General features: G+C 44.3%; 1 protein-coding gene across 2 annotated transcripts in view; it reads right to left on the reverse strand.

The window, feature by feature from the left end:
• Positions 1–15,314, reverse strand: part of GABRG2 (gamma-aminobutyric acid type A receptor subunit gamma2) — a 234,322-nt gene that overhangs the window by 22,350 nt on the left and 196,658 nt on the right. For both annotated transcript variants that reach the window (XM_063928752.1, XM_063928753.1), the window contains exons 7-8: positions 8,243–8,395; positions 7,150–7,355 (exon numbers count right to left, since the gene is read on the reverse strand). In XM_063928752.1, coding sequence (XP_063784822.1) covers positions 7,150–7,355; positions 8,243–8,395 — 359 coding nt within the window. The remainder of the gene's footprint in view (positions 1–7,149; positions 7,356–8,242; positions 8,396–15,314) is intronic.

A 15,314-nucleotide genomic window follows, 5' to 3' on the forward strand; every position in this document is an offset into this window, starting at 1 on the left:
AATAGACACAAGGAGAGTCTCCACAATCCTAGTCTTCACTTGCAGTGCACTGGTTCAGCTTACTGACACTAAACTGACACCTGAACACCTTGCACAGTGAGAAAGGATTTTGGCAGGCAAGTCTGAGAATACAGCCGCAAACTTGCTAGGTTCACAGAGTAGCAAAAGAACCCCAGCAGGTTAAACGACTGACTCCAGTCTTACTGCTAGGTCTGGATTGGCAGAGTGTAATACCAAATCCCAAGGCCTATTTGCAGTAAGCAACAAACAAATACAAAGTTTACACAGTACTAGCTAGCTTTCAGGAACTGACTAACCAACAAAGATTCAGCAGCATCTGCCTAACCTGAGAAGAGGGTTTATATAGCAGGTGCTGTCCACGCCCCACTCAGACCTCACAGACTGTGAGCACAAAACCCAGCACCAGATCCCCTGCCGTGCACAGAGCCTGTAACCACTGCACAGCAAAAGACCCGAACCGGAGTATCAGCTACGCTCAGGTTACTCCGCTAGCACTTGTCTCCCGGTTGCCATGACGACGTGGCAGCACAGAGCAGGAGACCCTAACAGTACCCCCCCTCTGACGAGGGGTCAAAGAACCCCTACCACCGGGTTTATCGGGGAACTGCGAGAAGAAAGAGCGTAACAGTCTGGGGGCATGAAGATCACAACTGCGCACCCACAACCGCTCCTCCGGGCCATACCCCTTCCAGTGCACCAAAAATGACAGCCGACCCCGAACCATCTTGGAGTCAAGAATCCTTTCAACAACAAACTCCCTCTGGCCACGTATCAGAAGAGGGGAAGGTCTTCCACTGGAAGAAGGATTACAAATCGCCCGTTTTAAAAGGGAACAATGAAATGTTTTATTGATACCCAAAGAACGGGGTAGATCTAACTGAAATGCCACCGGATTGATAACCCTAGTGATCTTATAAGGACCGATGAACCGGGGGCCTAACTTATGAGATGGCTGTCTCAACTTCAAATTCTTGGTAGACAACCAGACGAAGTCTCCTAATTTGAAGCTGCAGGGTCTCTTCTGCTTATCAAAAACCCTTTTGGTCACTAATGACACAGACACCAGGGCTTTCTTCACTTTCCTCCAAATACCTCTAAGGACTGAAACCACAGAGGAACCACCAGGCGTGGAGTCCAGGGGGTCAAAAGAATTGGCCTTTGGATGATGCCCATACACACAAAGGAAGGGAGAGATCCCTGTAGCAGAGTGAGCCGCGTTGTTATAGGCAAACTCCGCCATGGACAGATGAGCAACCCAGTCAGTCTGACACTTGGAGACATAACACCTGAGGAACTGCTCCAAGGACTGGTTCACCCTTTCAGTCTGCCCATTAGACTGCAGATGGTAGCCTGACGACAAGCTGACAGAAATCTGGAGATCGGAACAAAATGCCCTCCAGAATTTGGCCACAAACTGAGATCCGCGGTCAGAGACCACATCAAGTGGCAACCCGTGGAGGCGCACAACATGCAGCATAAATAATTCAGACAGGCGTCTGGCCGATGGCAGCCCAACCAATGGAACGAAGTGCGCCATCTTCAAAAACCTGTCAACGACAACCCAGATGGCTGTCATCCCCGAGGATTTGGGCAAGTCCACCACAAAATCCATTGAAATGTGGGTCCATGGCTTAGATGGAATAGAGAGTGGATGTAATGGGCCAACAGGAACCCCTCTAGGAGTCTTATTTCGGGCACAGATGTCACATGCCCAAACCCACTGATCCACATCCCTAGCCACCGAGGGCCACCACACCGCCCTAGATAGCAACTCCCGAGTTCTGGCAATACCCGGGTGACCTGCTGACTTCTTGGCATGGAATTCCAGGAACACTCGCTGTCTTAACCTAGGAGGCACAAACAAAAGACCTACCGGAAGGTCTGGAGGAGCCTGCTCCTGTGCTCTAAGGACTAATGACAAGAGGTCCTGGGTAATGCCCACTTTAATACATGATGGGGACACAATGGGCAATGGCTCCTTGGTGGTCTCCTGGATTGGAGCAAAACTCCGCGAGAGCGCATCAGCCTTGATGTTTTTTGACCCAGGGCGATATGTTATCAAAAAATTAAAGCGAGCAAAAAACAAAGCCCATCGTGCCTGCCTGGCATTGAGGCGCTTCGCTGACTCTAAATATGCCAAATTCTTATGGTCGGTGAGAATTGAGACCACAAACTTAGCCCCCTCAAGCCAGTGTCTCCACTCCTCGAGTGCATCCTTAATAGCCAACAATTCCCGGTTACCCACGTCATAATTCATCTCGGCAGGCGAAAATTTACGGGAAAAGTAAGCACAGGGATGAAGGCGATTATCAGACACCCCCATCTGAGAGAGCACTGCCCCAATACCCATCTCAGAGGCATCCACCTCCACCACAAAAGGACGCTCTGGATCTGGGTGTCGCAGCACCTTGGCCGAGACAAATGCCCATTTGAGATGGGCAAAAGCCGCTTTGGCCTCACAAGACCAGTGAGCAACATCCGCCCCTTTCTTAGTGAGTGCCACCAAGGGCGCCACTATAGACGAAAATCCAGCGATAAATCGTCTATAAAAATTCGCAAAGCCCAGAAAACGCTGAAGCGCCTTCAAACTAGTGGGCTGCACCCAATCCAGGACTGCCTGTACCTTGGAACCCTCCATTTGGAAACCTTCTGGAGAGATAATATATCCTAGAAATGCGATTTGCTGAACTTCAAATTCACACTTCTCCAGCTTCGCCCCAAGCCGGTGGTCTCTGAGTTTCTGGAGGACTAAGCGTACATGCTTCCGATGTTCCTCCAGGGAATGGGAGAAGATTAGGATGTCATCTAAGTATACAACTAAGAATCTATCCAAATATTCCCTGAGCACATCGTTCATGAAGTCCTGGAAGACTGCCGGGGCATTACAGAGCCCAAAAGGCATCACCAAATATTCATAGTGTCCTGAGTGGGTATTAAAGGCAGTCTTCCATTCATCCCCCTTTCTTATTCGGATTAGATTGTACGCACCGCGTAGGTCAATCTTAGAAAAAATTGTGGCCGTACGAAGCTGGTCAAACAAGACCGAAATGAGAGGCAGTGGGTATGAGTTTTTAATCGTGATACGGTTCAATTCCCTGAAGTCGATGCAGGGTCGCAACGAACCGTCCTTTTTACCCACGAAGAAGAACCCCGACCCAACTGGAGACTGTGAAGGTCTGATAAATCCCTTAGCCAAGTTCTCCTGAATGTACTCTGCCATAGCCTGAGTCTCAGGACGTGACAGGGAGTACAACCTGCTCTTGGGAAGCTTAGCATTCGGCAACAAATTAATGGCACAGTCATAGGGGCGATGGGGAGGTAGTACCTCTGCAACTCTTTTGGAGAACACGTCCGCAAAATCTGCATAACATTCTGGCAATCCTGGCAAACTTAGCTGCGAAAGCCTGACTGGAAGGCTCAAGCAACTCCTGAAACAATCAGTACCCCAACTAAGAATCTCCCCAGAGACCCAGTCAAATTGAGGATTGTGGGCCCTTAACCAGGGTAACCCCAACACCAATGGGGCAAAAGTACAGACAGTCACATAAAAGGACAATTTTTCAGAGTGTGTGGCTCCAATAAACAAAGAAATCTGGCTAGTGCAAGAGGTAATTTCACCCTGGGATAATGGTTCCCCGTTTAACCCACAAATCTCAATTTCCGATGCCAAGGGTACTAAGGGAACAGAGTGTTTCAGGGCGAATTGGCGGTCCATAAAAACCCCGTCGGCCCCACTGTCCACAAAGGCCTCAGTCTTGACAGTTTGACCGAGGATCTTCAAGGTCACCGGAATGATAAAAGTCTTCTTGGGAAATTCTGACTTCTGGCCTGACAGGATATTTCCCATCACCCTCAGGCCCTGAAGTTTTCTGGCTTTTCTGGGCATGATACTACCACATGACCTTTATTCCCACAGTACAAACATAACCCCTGCTGTCTCCTCCGCGTCTTCTCACGCGAGGAGAGGCGGGTAGCCCCAATCTGCATAGGCTCCTCGGAAAGCTCCTGGGAAAGAAGGAAACCTCGGTCTCCCTTTCAAGCCTGCGCTCTCTCAGCCGTCTATCCACCCGAATGGATAACTGCATGAGCTGATCCAAGCTATCAGGCAAGGGATATTGTACCAGTTGGTCTTTTAACTGGTTAGAAAGACCTCTTCGGTACTGGTGTCTCAGGGCTGGGTCATTCCACTGGGTATCATGGGCCAACCTCCGAAACTCCGTAATAAACCTCAACTGGCCTTCGCCCTTGCTTAAGGATCGAAATCTGAGCCTCGGCTGAGGCCGTCTTGTCAGGGTCATCATACAACATGCCCAGTGCCGTAAAAAAAGCATCAACACTTTTAAGCGATGGACAGTCAGGCTGCAACCCATATGCCCAGACCTGTGGGTCTCCTTGTAGCAAGGAAATCACTATGCCCACCCGCTGAATCTCCGACCCAGAAGACTGAGGCCTAAGCTGGAAATATAGCTTGCAGCTCTCCTTGAAACAAAAGAACTGCGAGCGATCTCCAGAAAAACGATCCGGGAGATTTACTTTCGGCTCCTTAACCCCTGAAGGTACTGCTGCTGCGGGAGCTCCGCCAGCGGCCTGCGAGGTGTGCATTTTAATGGACAAATCATTAAATTGTCGAGTCAGGACCTGCACCTGATCGACCACCTGTTGCAAAGTATTTTGAGGGGTATGCTCCATATTCCCACAAAATTTCAACAGGAGTATTAGGCTGCTGAATATGTTGTGCACACCAGTGCCAGCAGGAATGTACTGGTGTCTGAACGGAGAGGGATGCAAAACAAATGAACTCACAGACAGACTGGGGAATATGACATTACATACACAGAAGGTGATAGGGTAACAAAATAAACACAAAGTGAACAGAGAAGCCCAAAGGCTAAGAAACTGGGTGTCTCCCTAGTATTAGGAATGCTCAGATGGAAAGAAGCGAGATGTTGTGATTTAATACGTAGAGAACCCGAAATGCTGTTGCTAAGGGCAACAGCAAAACCCTAAAGGGTTACCAACGGGTGTGGCAGTAAACTCCTTGGTCAGAGACACAAGGAGAGTCTCCACAATCCTAGTCTTCATTTGCAGTGCACTGGTTCAGCTTACTGCCACTAAACTGACACCTGAACACCTTGCACAGTGAGAAAGGATTTTGGCAGGCAAGTCTGAGAATACAGCCGCAAACTTGCTAGGTTCACAGAGTAGCAAAAGAACCCCAGCAGGTTAAACGACTGACTCCAGTCTTACTGCTAGGTCTGGATTGGCAGAGTGTAATACCAAATCCCAAGGCCTATTTGCAGTAAGCAACAAACAAATACAAAGTTTACACAGTACTAGCTAGCTTTCAGGAACTGACTAACCAACAAAGATTCAGCAGCATCTGCCTAACCTGAGAAGAGGGTTTATATAGCAGGTGCTGTCCACGCCCCACTCAGACCTCACAGACTGTGAGCACAAAAACCAGCACCGGATCCCCTGCCGTGCACAGAGCCTGTAACCACTGCACAGCAAAAGACCCGAACCGGAGTATCAGCTACGCTCAGGTTACTCCGCTAGCACTTGTCTCCCGGTTGCCATGACGACGTGGCAGCACAGAGCAGGAGACCCTAACAGTGCTATGCGCATGGCATTCATTTTCCTACCACCAGTGCCAGCAGAGCAGCAGTGTGTGCTCCCCACAACTGCCTCCACCCTACTACAGCGGGACACTACGGCCCACAGGTGAGACAGCAGAACAGTTAAAAAATGGGACATTTGGGAGGTATGGCTTTCCTTTACTGAAGACACGAGAAAGGAATGTGAGTTTTAATATTCAGCCACATTATCTTCAGTCTCCATTATTTTTGTCATCACTCCTACCTACAATAAAATAGCAGAACCACAAGGGTCTTATTTCATGGTCTCTATAAATCGCAAGGAATTCCTCCTCACTCTTTGCATTATACAAACATAATGGCATAGAGAATTTTTAATGTGGCCAAAAAAAACAAAAACTTTCCAGGACAAGCCAAGTGGCAATGCAAGGGGTAAAAATACATTAATTTTATACAGGGTAAATACCGGCTGCTGTTGCATATAGCATACAAATACTGGACAGCTGTATTTTACACTGAAATTTAGATTTCAGTTTAGATACACCCCTTTAATATCTATATCTCTTTGCACAATTTAAAATCTACCCCCCCCCCATGCAACGCAACATGGTTTTGCCAAGGTGCAAAGTTACTTGGGTATTTCCCTTGCTCTGTTCCATACTCAGCTGCAGAGTATGTATAAGACAATAGTGGCTGCCATCTAATCATCCACATCATAGCCAGAAGATGAGACAGTGAGTGCGTATGATAGGGATTCTTTTTGTGCAATTCCCACGGGTTCTAGGGGCCTGATTCGGATTTTTATACAGACCCGATGGTTTACGTACTAATCCAATGGTGGGGGATCTGCGTGTGTGCAGAACGGGACCAGTGTGATCGCTCACAATCCCCCCTTAATCGCAGCATGATTGAGACCATTCTACAAAATGGAGGCATGACGCCCTAGGTTCTGTTACTTAGGTTACATGGATTTTTCTGTCAAATTATTTCAATTGGAGTCATAGCATTGTGTAAACTTGAAAGGATTTAAGAAAAGAGCAATAAAAAAAAATAAGATACTTTGATGGATGATACGCATACTGTAAGAGTTAGAAATAATGGGGCGGAATGTAATGAAGACTGAGTTCGGCGGCCATTCGGGCCTCAGACATTTTTTTAAAGAGGCAATCATTTACAAAGGTAAACCATGCCTTATTAACTGATTGCCCCTTTAAAAAAATGTCTGATACCGCAGACCGCCGAACGCAGATTTCATTATATCCCGGACAATATGTGTTTTTCCAAGGAGTTCTGATAAAAGATTTGAGTTTATGCTCATCAAAATATTGAAATCCATGTAATATACTATATTCTGCACATGCAGCTGGTCTATTTAATAGACTATTTGATGAAATTAATTTGTCAATTGCTTTTCCAAGAGGCTGTTTATATCATGGATACATTGAGTATATCAGTAGCAAAACCAGGTCCTGCTATTTTATTGTGACCTGTTTAATAATGAAAATTACTGTAGGATTTCTTTCAATATACTCACTGGATTCTTCTTCTTTTTCTCTTTGTCCTTGCTTGGCTTTCTGTTACTGACGAAATAATGGAGAGTTCCGTATTCCACCAAGGCAGAAAATACAAAGATGAAGCAGACCGAGACAAAGAGGTCCATAGCTGTCACATAGGACACCTTGGGTAGAGATTTCCGAGCAATGGTACTCAGCGTGGTCATTGTGAGGACAGTTGTGATACCTAGTGAATAAAGGGAAATTAAAAAGTACATTTTATTCCTTTCTAGAGATTACAAATGATTCTTATTCGATTAATGACCAGGAGTAAATCCGGATGATAGTTGTAAGAATATAGTACAGATGTGCTTACAAATTAAGGGGAAGATTTATCAAATCTTGGAGAGCGGTAAAGTGGGGAGAGATAAAATACTAATCAATCAGCTCCTCTTTTTGGAGTTACAGGCTGTGTTTGAAAAATGACATTTAGGAACTGATTGGTTGTTGTTTTTTTTATCTCTCTCTTTGACACATCTCACCCCGGGAGCATAGCAAAGTAATTATTAATATTATTATTATTATTATTATTATTATTATTATAGTAGTATTCATAGTAATAGTACAGGTTGAGTATCCCTTATCCAAAATGCTTGGGACCAGAAGTATTTTGGATATCAGATTTTTCCGTATTTTGGAATAATTGCATACCATAATGACATAGCATGGCGATGGGACCTAAGTCTATGCACAGAATACATTTATGTTTCATATATACCATATGCACACAGCCTGAAGGTGATTTTAGCCAATATTTTTAATAACTTTGTGCATTAAACAAAGTGTCTGTACATTCACACAATTCATTTATGTTTCATATACACCTTATACACACAGCCTGAAAGTAATTTAATACAATATTTTTAATAACTGTGTATTAAACAAAGTTTGTGTATATTAAGCTATCAGAAAACAAAGGTTTCACTATCTCACTCTCACTCAATAAATTCCGTATTTCGGAATATTACGTATTTCAGAATATCTGGATATGGGATACTCAACCTGTAGTTGCATTTTGTTGTTATTTTTTTATACTTTAAGCTGCTTAGAATTATTAACCAAATTGTTACTTACCCAAAGATGTTCTAGCTGGAACAGCATCTTTGTTAATCCAAAAAGACACCCAGGACAGAACAACAATGAGTGTGCAAGGTATATAAGTCTGTATCGTGAAATAACCCATTCTTCTGCTCAGATCAAAGTATACTGCCATTACAACATAGTCCCCTGTAATATAGCAGACATGCATGTTTATTATTCATTGACTGAAACAAAAAGCACAGCTGACATTTACTTATAGTCCATTTCATCTATTACTATGAAGTATGAAAAGCCCTAGAACACGGGCCATTGCTATCAACGGAAAAATGGTTTTAGTCTTAACTAGGCTAGTTGTGCGTAATAATGAATGCCACAATATGTTGTATCATAGATCATTATTGTTCCATAGAGTAGTGTAGAAAATGAAACAAAAACATCAGAATGTGAGATTTGCCTTCAATATGTATTTTTGTTCGGGATGCAGTTAATTTGCCGGCTGTTGGGAACCCGGCGATCAGGATACCGACGCCGGAATCCCAACAGCCGACAATGCCGACAGCCAGAATCCCAGCACACAGGGGCTATTACCATTTGTGGGTGTCCAAGACATGTATAAAGTGGGAATACAACCTGTGGCAAGCGCAGAGAGCCATCGGGGCAGCAGCATGGCGAGTGCAGCGAGCCCGCAAGGGGACTCCTTGCGCTCGCCCTGCTGCCGGCATACTGGTGGGCGGAATGCAGCTGTTGGGATCTTGACAGCTGGTATCCAGTCCGCCAGGAATATGTATGTATTCCTTCTTGTTCCAATCGGTGTAGTTAATTTCAGACGCTCCATTAACAAAGACTACACCTGACAGTAGCAGTGGTCAAACTGCATTCCCAACATAAAGAAGTATAGGCCTGATTCTAATTTGTTAGCTAAAAACCAAGCCTTGTAAATTATTGCCTCTTTAAAAAAAAACTCCGATATCGGCCGGCATCCCACACCTCCGGCAAACTCGAACCCTATTACATATGCCCCAATATGTACAGAGCTTTTTTTTGTTGCTAAATTAATGAAAAATATTTCTTCCTTAACAATCACATAGCATTAGCTAAATCTGTATTTTAATGTAGTTCAGCGCAATTGGTAAGACACTGTCCTACAGTAAAGAAACTACAGTATACTCAGTCTTACTGTACTTGTAAGGACTATTTACACAGTATTAAATTCTAATTCAAATCAACACAGTTAAATAGAACAAATGATTTATAATCTCGTTTATAAAGGTAAAATAATAAGATTTGTGTAGTAATGAAAATGTAACACATATTAGACTTTTGCTATACTGTGAACTTGGTTTCCAAGAGAAACAGATGTGCTTTTATCCACTGACATTCTTCCAAGTATCTGTAGTGTGTCAAATAACACAATAAAAGTCCTTTGTTCTACTATACTGTAAATATTGTTTCTTCTAATTATAAATAAGGGAATTTGCAGGGAAACAATTTTGACATGTATACCAATATCATATATAGTTTAAGACCAAAATATGTTTAAAGCATAGAAACTCTTCCAAGATAAAATTAAAATGCAGCCGTTTAAACAATATCAAACTATATACAGTAGCGGATCTCGCTACGGGCACACAGGATTTTTGCCTGGGGCGCCGCCTTCCGGAGGGCGCTGCCACCGTGGCAAGATCCGGTACTGGTGGTGCCCCCCCCGGTGCCGGTACTGCTGTGCAGTGCGCGATGAAGTCATCGCGCACCGCACTGCATTGTGGGAGCGGCACTTAGACACTAGGGGTCATGACTGACCTCTAGTGTCTATGCAGTTCTATGAAAGAGACGTCATGACATCTCTCTCATAGATCAGAGGAGCGGCAACAGCAGCCAGAGATGGAGGGCAGCAGCGGTTGGGCATCAGGAGCGAGGATGGTAAGTATTAATTTTATTTTTTTTAAAAGCTGCACAAACGGGGGCAATACTACTGGGGCCACAAACGGGGGCAATACTACTGGGGGCACAAATGGGGGCAATACTACTGGGGGCACATTGACCATGCCCCTATTTTCGCCCGGGGCGCCACAAGGGCTAGAACCTGCCCTGACTATATACTATTGCTCTATGATGAAGTCATCTATATTTTGTTGGTAATGAAGGAATACAGTGTCTAAGCATGTAACTTTCTGCATGGTTTTACAGTTCAACAATACACTTTATTAAATTTAGCATACAAACATCACTAATTTTATTAAAAGTACTATGCAGATATTGATTTGAGAGTAGATCATGTCGTATATGTGGCCAAGTTACAGGAACAATTGATGTCCTCCTAGGGGGTCATTCAGACTTGATCGCTGCTGTGCATTTTCGCAAAGCAGCGATCGGTCTGACCTGCGCCAGTGCCACAATGCGCAGGTGGAGCGCCGGACTGCGACGGGATGGACAACGAAAGCGATCGCACCGGCGATCGCAAGAAGATTGACAGGAGGAGGCCGTTTGTGGGAGTCAACTGACCGTTTCCAGGGAGTGTCCGTGAAAACGCAGGCATGTCCAGGCGTTTGAAGGGAGTGTTCCTGACGTCAGCTCCGGGCCAGATCATCGCAGTGGAAGAGTAAGTCCTGAGCTGTGCAGAAACTGCACAAACTTTTGTTTGTGCAGCTCCCTGCACAAGCGAACGCACCCCTGCACAGCGACTACCACCTCCCCCTGTAGGTGGCGATGACCTGATCGCAGGGATGCAAAAAACGCACCCTAGCAATCAGGTCTGAATTAGGCCCCTTATCTCTAAGAAAGTAACTGCAGATCAGATTACTGGTATAGAAACCCTCTCCATAGTAAAATGTCAGTGAAGCCATATAAAGCCATATAAACTTTCACTATCTAAAATTACTCTATGATGAAGTCAACAATATTTTGCTTGGTCTTATAATACAACAACACAATTTATTTAGCATACAGCCATAACTAAATTTATCTAAACTACTATACAGATGGGTGTGGTATGGAAGGTAGATAGTAACTAGGTCGACTGTGTCTAGGTCGACCACTATTGGTCGACAGTAACTAGGTCGACAGGGTCTCTACGTCGACAGAGACTTTAGGTCGACATGGTCTAGGTCAACAGGTCAAAAGGTCGACATGAGTTTTTTAATGTTTTTTTGGTGTCGTTTTCTTCGTAGAGTGACCGGGAACCCCAATTAGTGCACCGTGTCCCCTCGCATGGCTCGCGTCGCTCGCCATGCTTTGGGCAAGGTGCCAGATTACCATTCCAATCGTAGTCCACTTGTATCGTTAAGTATGAAAAGGTTCAAAAAAAGAAAAAAAATGTGAAAAACTTATGTCGACCTTTTGACCTGTCGACCTAGAGCATGGTGACCTAGAGATCCTGTCGACCTAGAAACCCTGTCGACCTAGATACTGTCGACCAATAGTGGTTGACCTAGGCAATGTTGACCTAGTTACTGTCGACCTAGAGACCCGGATCCCATACAGATATTGATTTGAGCGTAGCTTATCAAGCTACATAGCTGGTCAAGCTACAGAATAACTGATATCTTCAGATCCTAACTCATAGGTGTTTCTATAATGGGTGCAATGTGTGTGGTGCACATGGGACCCTACTGCACACACTGCACCCATAAAGTATACTTACTGCTCCAGAGTCCCGCGGCTGCTGCGGCAATTTCCGAGTGATTTGCGCATGCGCACTAGAGAGGTCCCCGGGAACAAGGTGTGGGCGCCATGTTCCCAGAGATCTGCACATACGCAGTAGACTCTGGAATTATGCCAGAGTCTGCTAGCTGCCGGAAAGGAGGGGGACCACAACGGAGGCTGCACACCGGTCCCCTCCTTTCTTAAAGCGCCCCTGCAGCAACTTCCTCTAAATGATGTCAGGTTAGGTGCACATTGATGTTAGTTCTGCATGTAAAAAGAATTGCAATCACAAGTAAAGTCCATGTACAGTAAATGAACACAAAAATTAAACTTATTGTAACAAATAAGAAGCTTTTTCTGTATATTTAACATACATTGCACCAAAGTATATTTAAAAAAAAATCTTTATCAAATTCCAATTGTTATTATGTCTTATCTGATGTCAAGGGGCCTAATTCAGATCTGATCGCAGCAGCAAATTTGTTATCAAATGGGCAAAACCATGTGCACTGCAGGGGGGGGGGCAGATATAACACGTGCAGAGAGAGTTTGAACATACCACACCCAAATCTAACTCGCTCTGCACATGTTATATCTGCCCCCCCCCCCCCCTGCAGTACACATAGGTGGTCATTCCGAGTTGATCGCTCGCTAGCAGTTTTTAGCAGCCGTGCAAACGCTATGCCGCCTCCCACTGGGAGTGTATTGTTGCTTAGCAGAAGTGCGAACGAAAGGATCGCAGAGCGGCGGCAAATTTTTTTTGTGCAGTTTTAGCGTAGCTCAATACCTACTCAGCGCTTGTGATGACTTCAGACTGTTCAGTTCCTGTTTTGATGTCACGAACACGCCCTGCGTTCACCCAGCCACGCCTGCGTTTTTCCGAACACTCCCTGAAAACGGTCAGTTGACACCCAGAAACGACCACTTCTTGTCAATCACTCTGCGGCCAGCAGTGCGACTGAAAAGCTTAGCTAGACCTTGTGTTCTTTGTAATAGTACGAAGCGTGTGTGCATTGCGCCGCATACGCATGCGCAGAAGCGCCATTTTTTTGCCTCCTTGCTGCACAGCAAACGAAAGCAGCTAGTGATCAACTCGGAATGACCCCCATGGTTTTGCCCATTTGCTAACAAATTTGCTGCTGCAATCAGATCTGAATTAGTCCCTTAGTGTGGCTGTACATGTGCATTTATCTCAGTTGGAATGTACAGTAAATACAATGAAATGTGTTAAATAGCATTTACATATGCACATGCATGTGCTTGGTTTCAATAAAAAATGTTTTACTTTTTTGTCACAAATGCATGTTTGAAAGATTGATCGCACTTATAATGTATCTATACACAACCAAACCAGATATTACATGTGTACAGAAATCCGGTGCAATATTTTTGTGCATTTTTATAGATGTTAACACGCAATAATACATGTATTAAAAAAACTAAATGTATATATACGGTAGTCTAAGAAGCTAGAATTGCCTGGATTAGTGGAATGCCAGTGAAGTAGAGTAAGGAGACAGGTGGTGGGGAGGATGAGTATAAGCACAAGAAAGAGTGAAAGACAGTAAACATCTTGTATAAGCAGGAAATCTACAGAAAAGGGATTAAATATATCCTTGAAAACAGCTTAACCTGTACACCTGCTCTTCTACTGTTCTGAGAAAATGTACTGTAAGTTTTGTATTGGGTGTGTAGTTGCATGATCATAAATTTACTTATACACATAGGGAGTCATTCCGAGTTGATCGCACGCTGCCGATTTTCGCTGCGCAACGATCAGGTCTCTACTGCGCATGCGTATGCACCACAATGCGCACGCGCGTCGTACAGGTACAATGCGGATCGTTGCTGAGCGATGGATTTAACGAAGAATCCATACGCACAGCCGATCGTAAGAAGATTGACAGGAAGAGGGCGTTTATGGGTGTCAACTGACCATTTTCTGGGAGTGGTAGGGAAAACGCAAGCGTGTCTGTGCGCTTGGAGGATGGGTGTGTGACGTCATTTCCGGCACCAAAAAGACTGAACTGATCGCAAGGGCTGAGTAAGTTCAGACCTACTCTAAAACTGCACAAAATGTTTTTGTAGAGCTCGGCTGCACAAACGTTCGCACACTTACAAAGCAAGAATACACTCCCCCGGGGGCGGCGACTATGCGTTTGCACGGCTGCTAAAAACAGCTAGCGAGCGATCAACTTGGAATGAGGGCCATAGTTGTTGAGAGTTTTCTTTACTCCCTTAAATTAATTGATAACTCAAGAAAAAAAGATTGAAAGCTAAACATATATATTTGTACACAATGTAACTTAGGCATATATTTGTGTTACAAAACAGAAAACTGCACAAAACAAGCGCCTAATCATCAAATTAAAATGAATACAACTAATAAATATATCATAAAAAATAAATAATAACGGTTATAATTCCTGAGATGCTGCGCTTGCCGGAATACTATGTGTAGTATTAAAGTAACAGCAAACAGAAAAAAGACAAACGGCTGCGCTGGATGTCAGGAAATAAATATACTGTACAGAGAGCCAACGTTAAAAGTAACAATATTTATTGTGAGTAAAACATATAGACCGGTAAAGATTTAAGAACATTCACTAATAGTGAACTGGTGGTAGCTTGTAGTAGCTCAGGATAATAACATGCCTCTACCTTCGAAAAAGTCACGTGAACGTGACGAAACGCGTCAGGACCCGCCCCCACCCGTACCAAGCTCAGGTGAAATCACTAGGTGCACTTTGGTCCCTACTGCACCGTCCGTCTACAGCATCCGTCACTAGCGGCTTCAACATACACGCCGCTCCAGCCGGGTTGTGAGAAAGGCGGTCTTCTCCCCTCCGCTGCACAGCACATATGGGCATTGCAGGACACTGAAGCCGAGGACGCTCGGCTCTAACCAGCCCATTAGGAGAGGTATTAAATTTCATTTCAACAGAGGGACTTTGATTTCACTGGGATACCATTAGTACACCTGGTACTTATCAATTACCAACTAACAAGTGGAACACGGAACTTTCACTGTAAAGGCATGTTATTATCCTGAGCTACTACAAGCTACCACCAGTTCACTATTAGTGAATGTTCTTAAATCTTTACCGGTCTATATGTTTTACTCACAATAAATATTGTTACTTTTAACGTTGGCTCTCTGTACAGTATATTTATTTCCTGACATCCAGCGCAGCCGTTTGTCTTTTTTCTTTTTTTTTATATATTTGTGTTAAGAAACATCTATCTACTAGAAGCTGTCAAAGACTTTTAACCTCTTCATTGCTAAGGACAAGTCCTCAGCATACAGTATACCTCAAGGGAGAATTCCAGGTGAGTTGGCTCTCAATTTAGATCTATTTTTGTATGTGCTATTATCATGTAGCATAACAATAAGCAATTATATGACTCAGAGTGGGTGCTATTATCATCATGTAGCATTAGGGACCACCAGTATCAGAGAAGT

This window comes from Pseudophryne corroboree, chromosome 6 (assembly GCF_028390025.1).
Source record: "Pseudophryne corroboree isolate aPseCor3 chromosome 6, aPseCor3.hap2, whole genome shotgun sequence".
Taxonomy (NCBI): Eukaryota; Metazoa; Chordata; class Amphibia; order Anura; family Myobatrachidae; genus Pseudophryne; species Pseudophryne corroboree.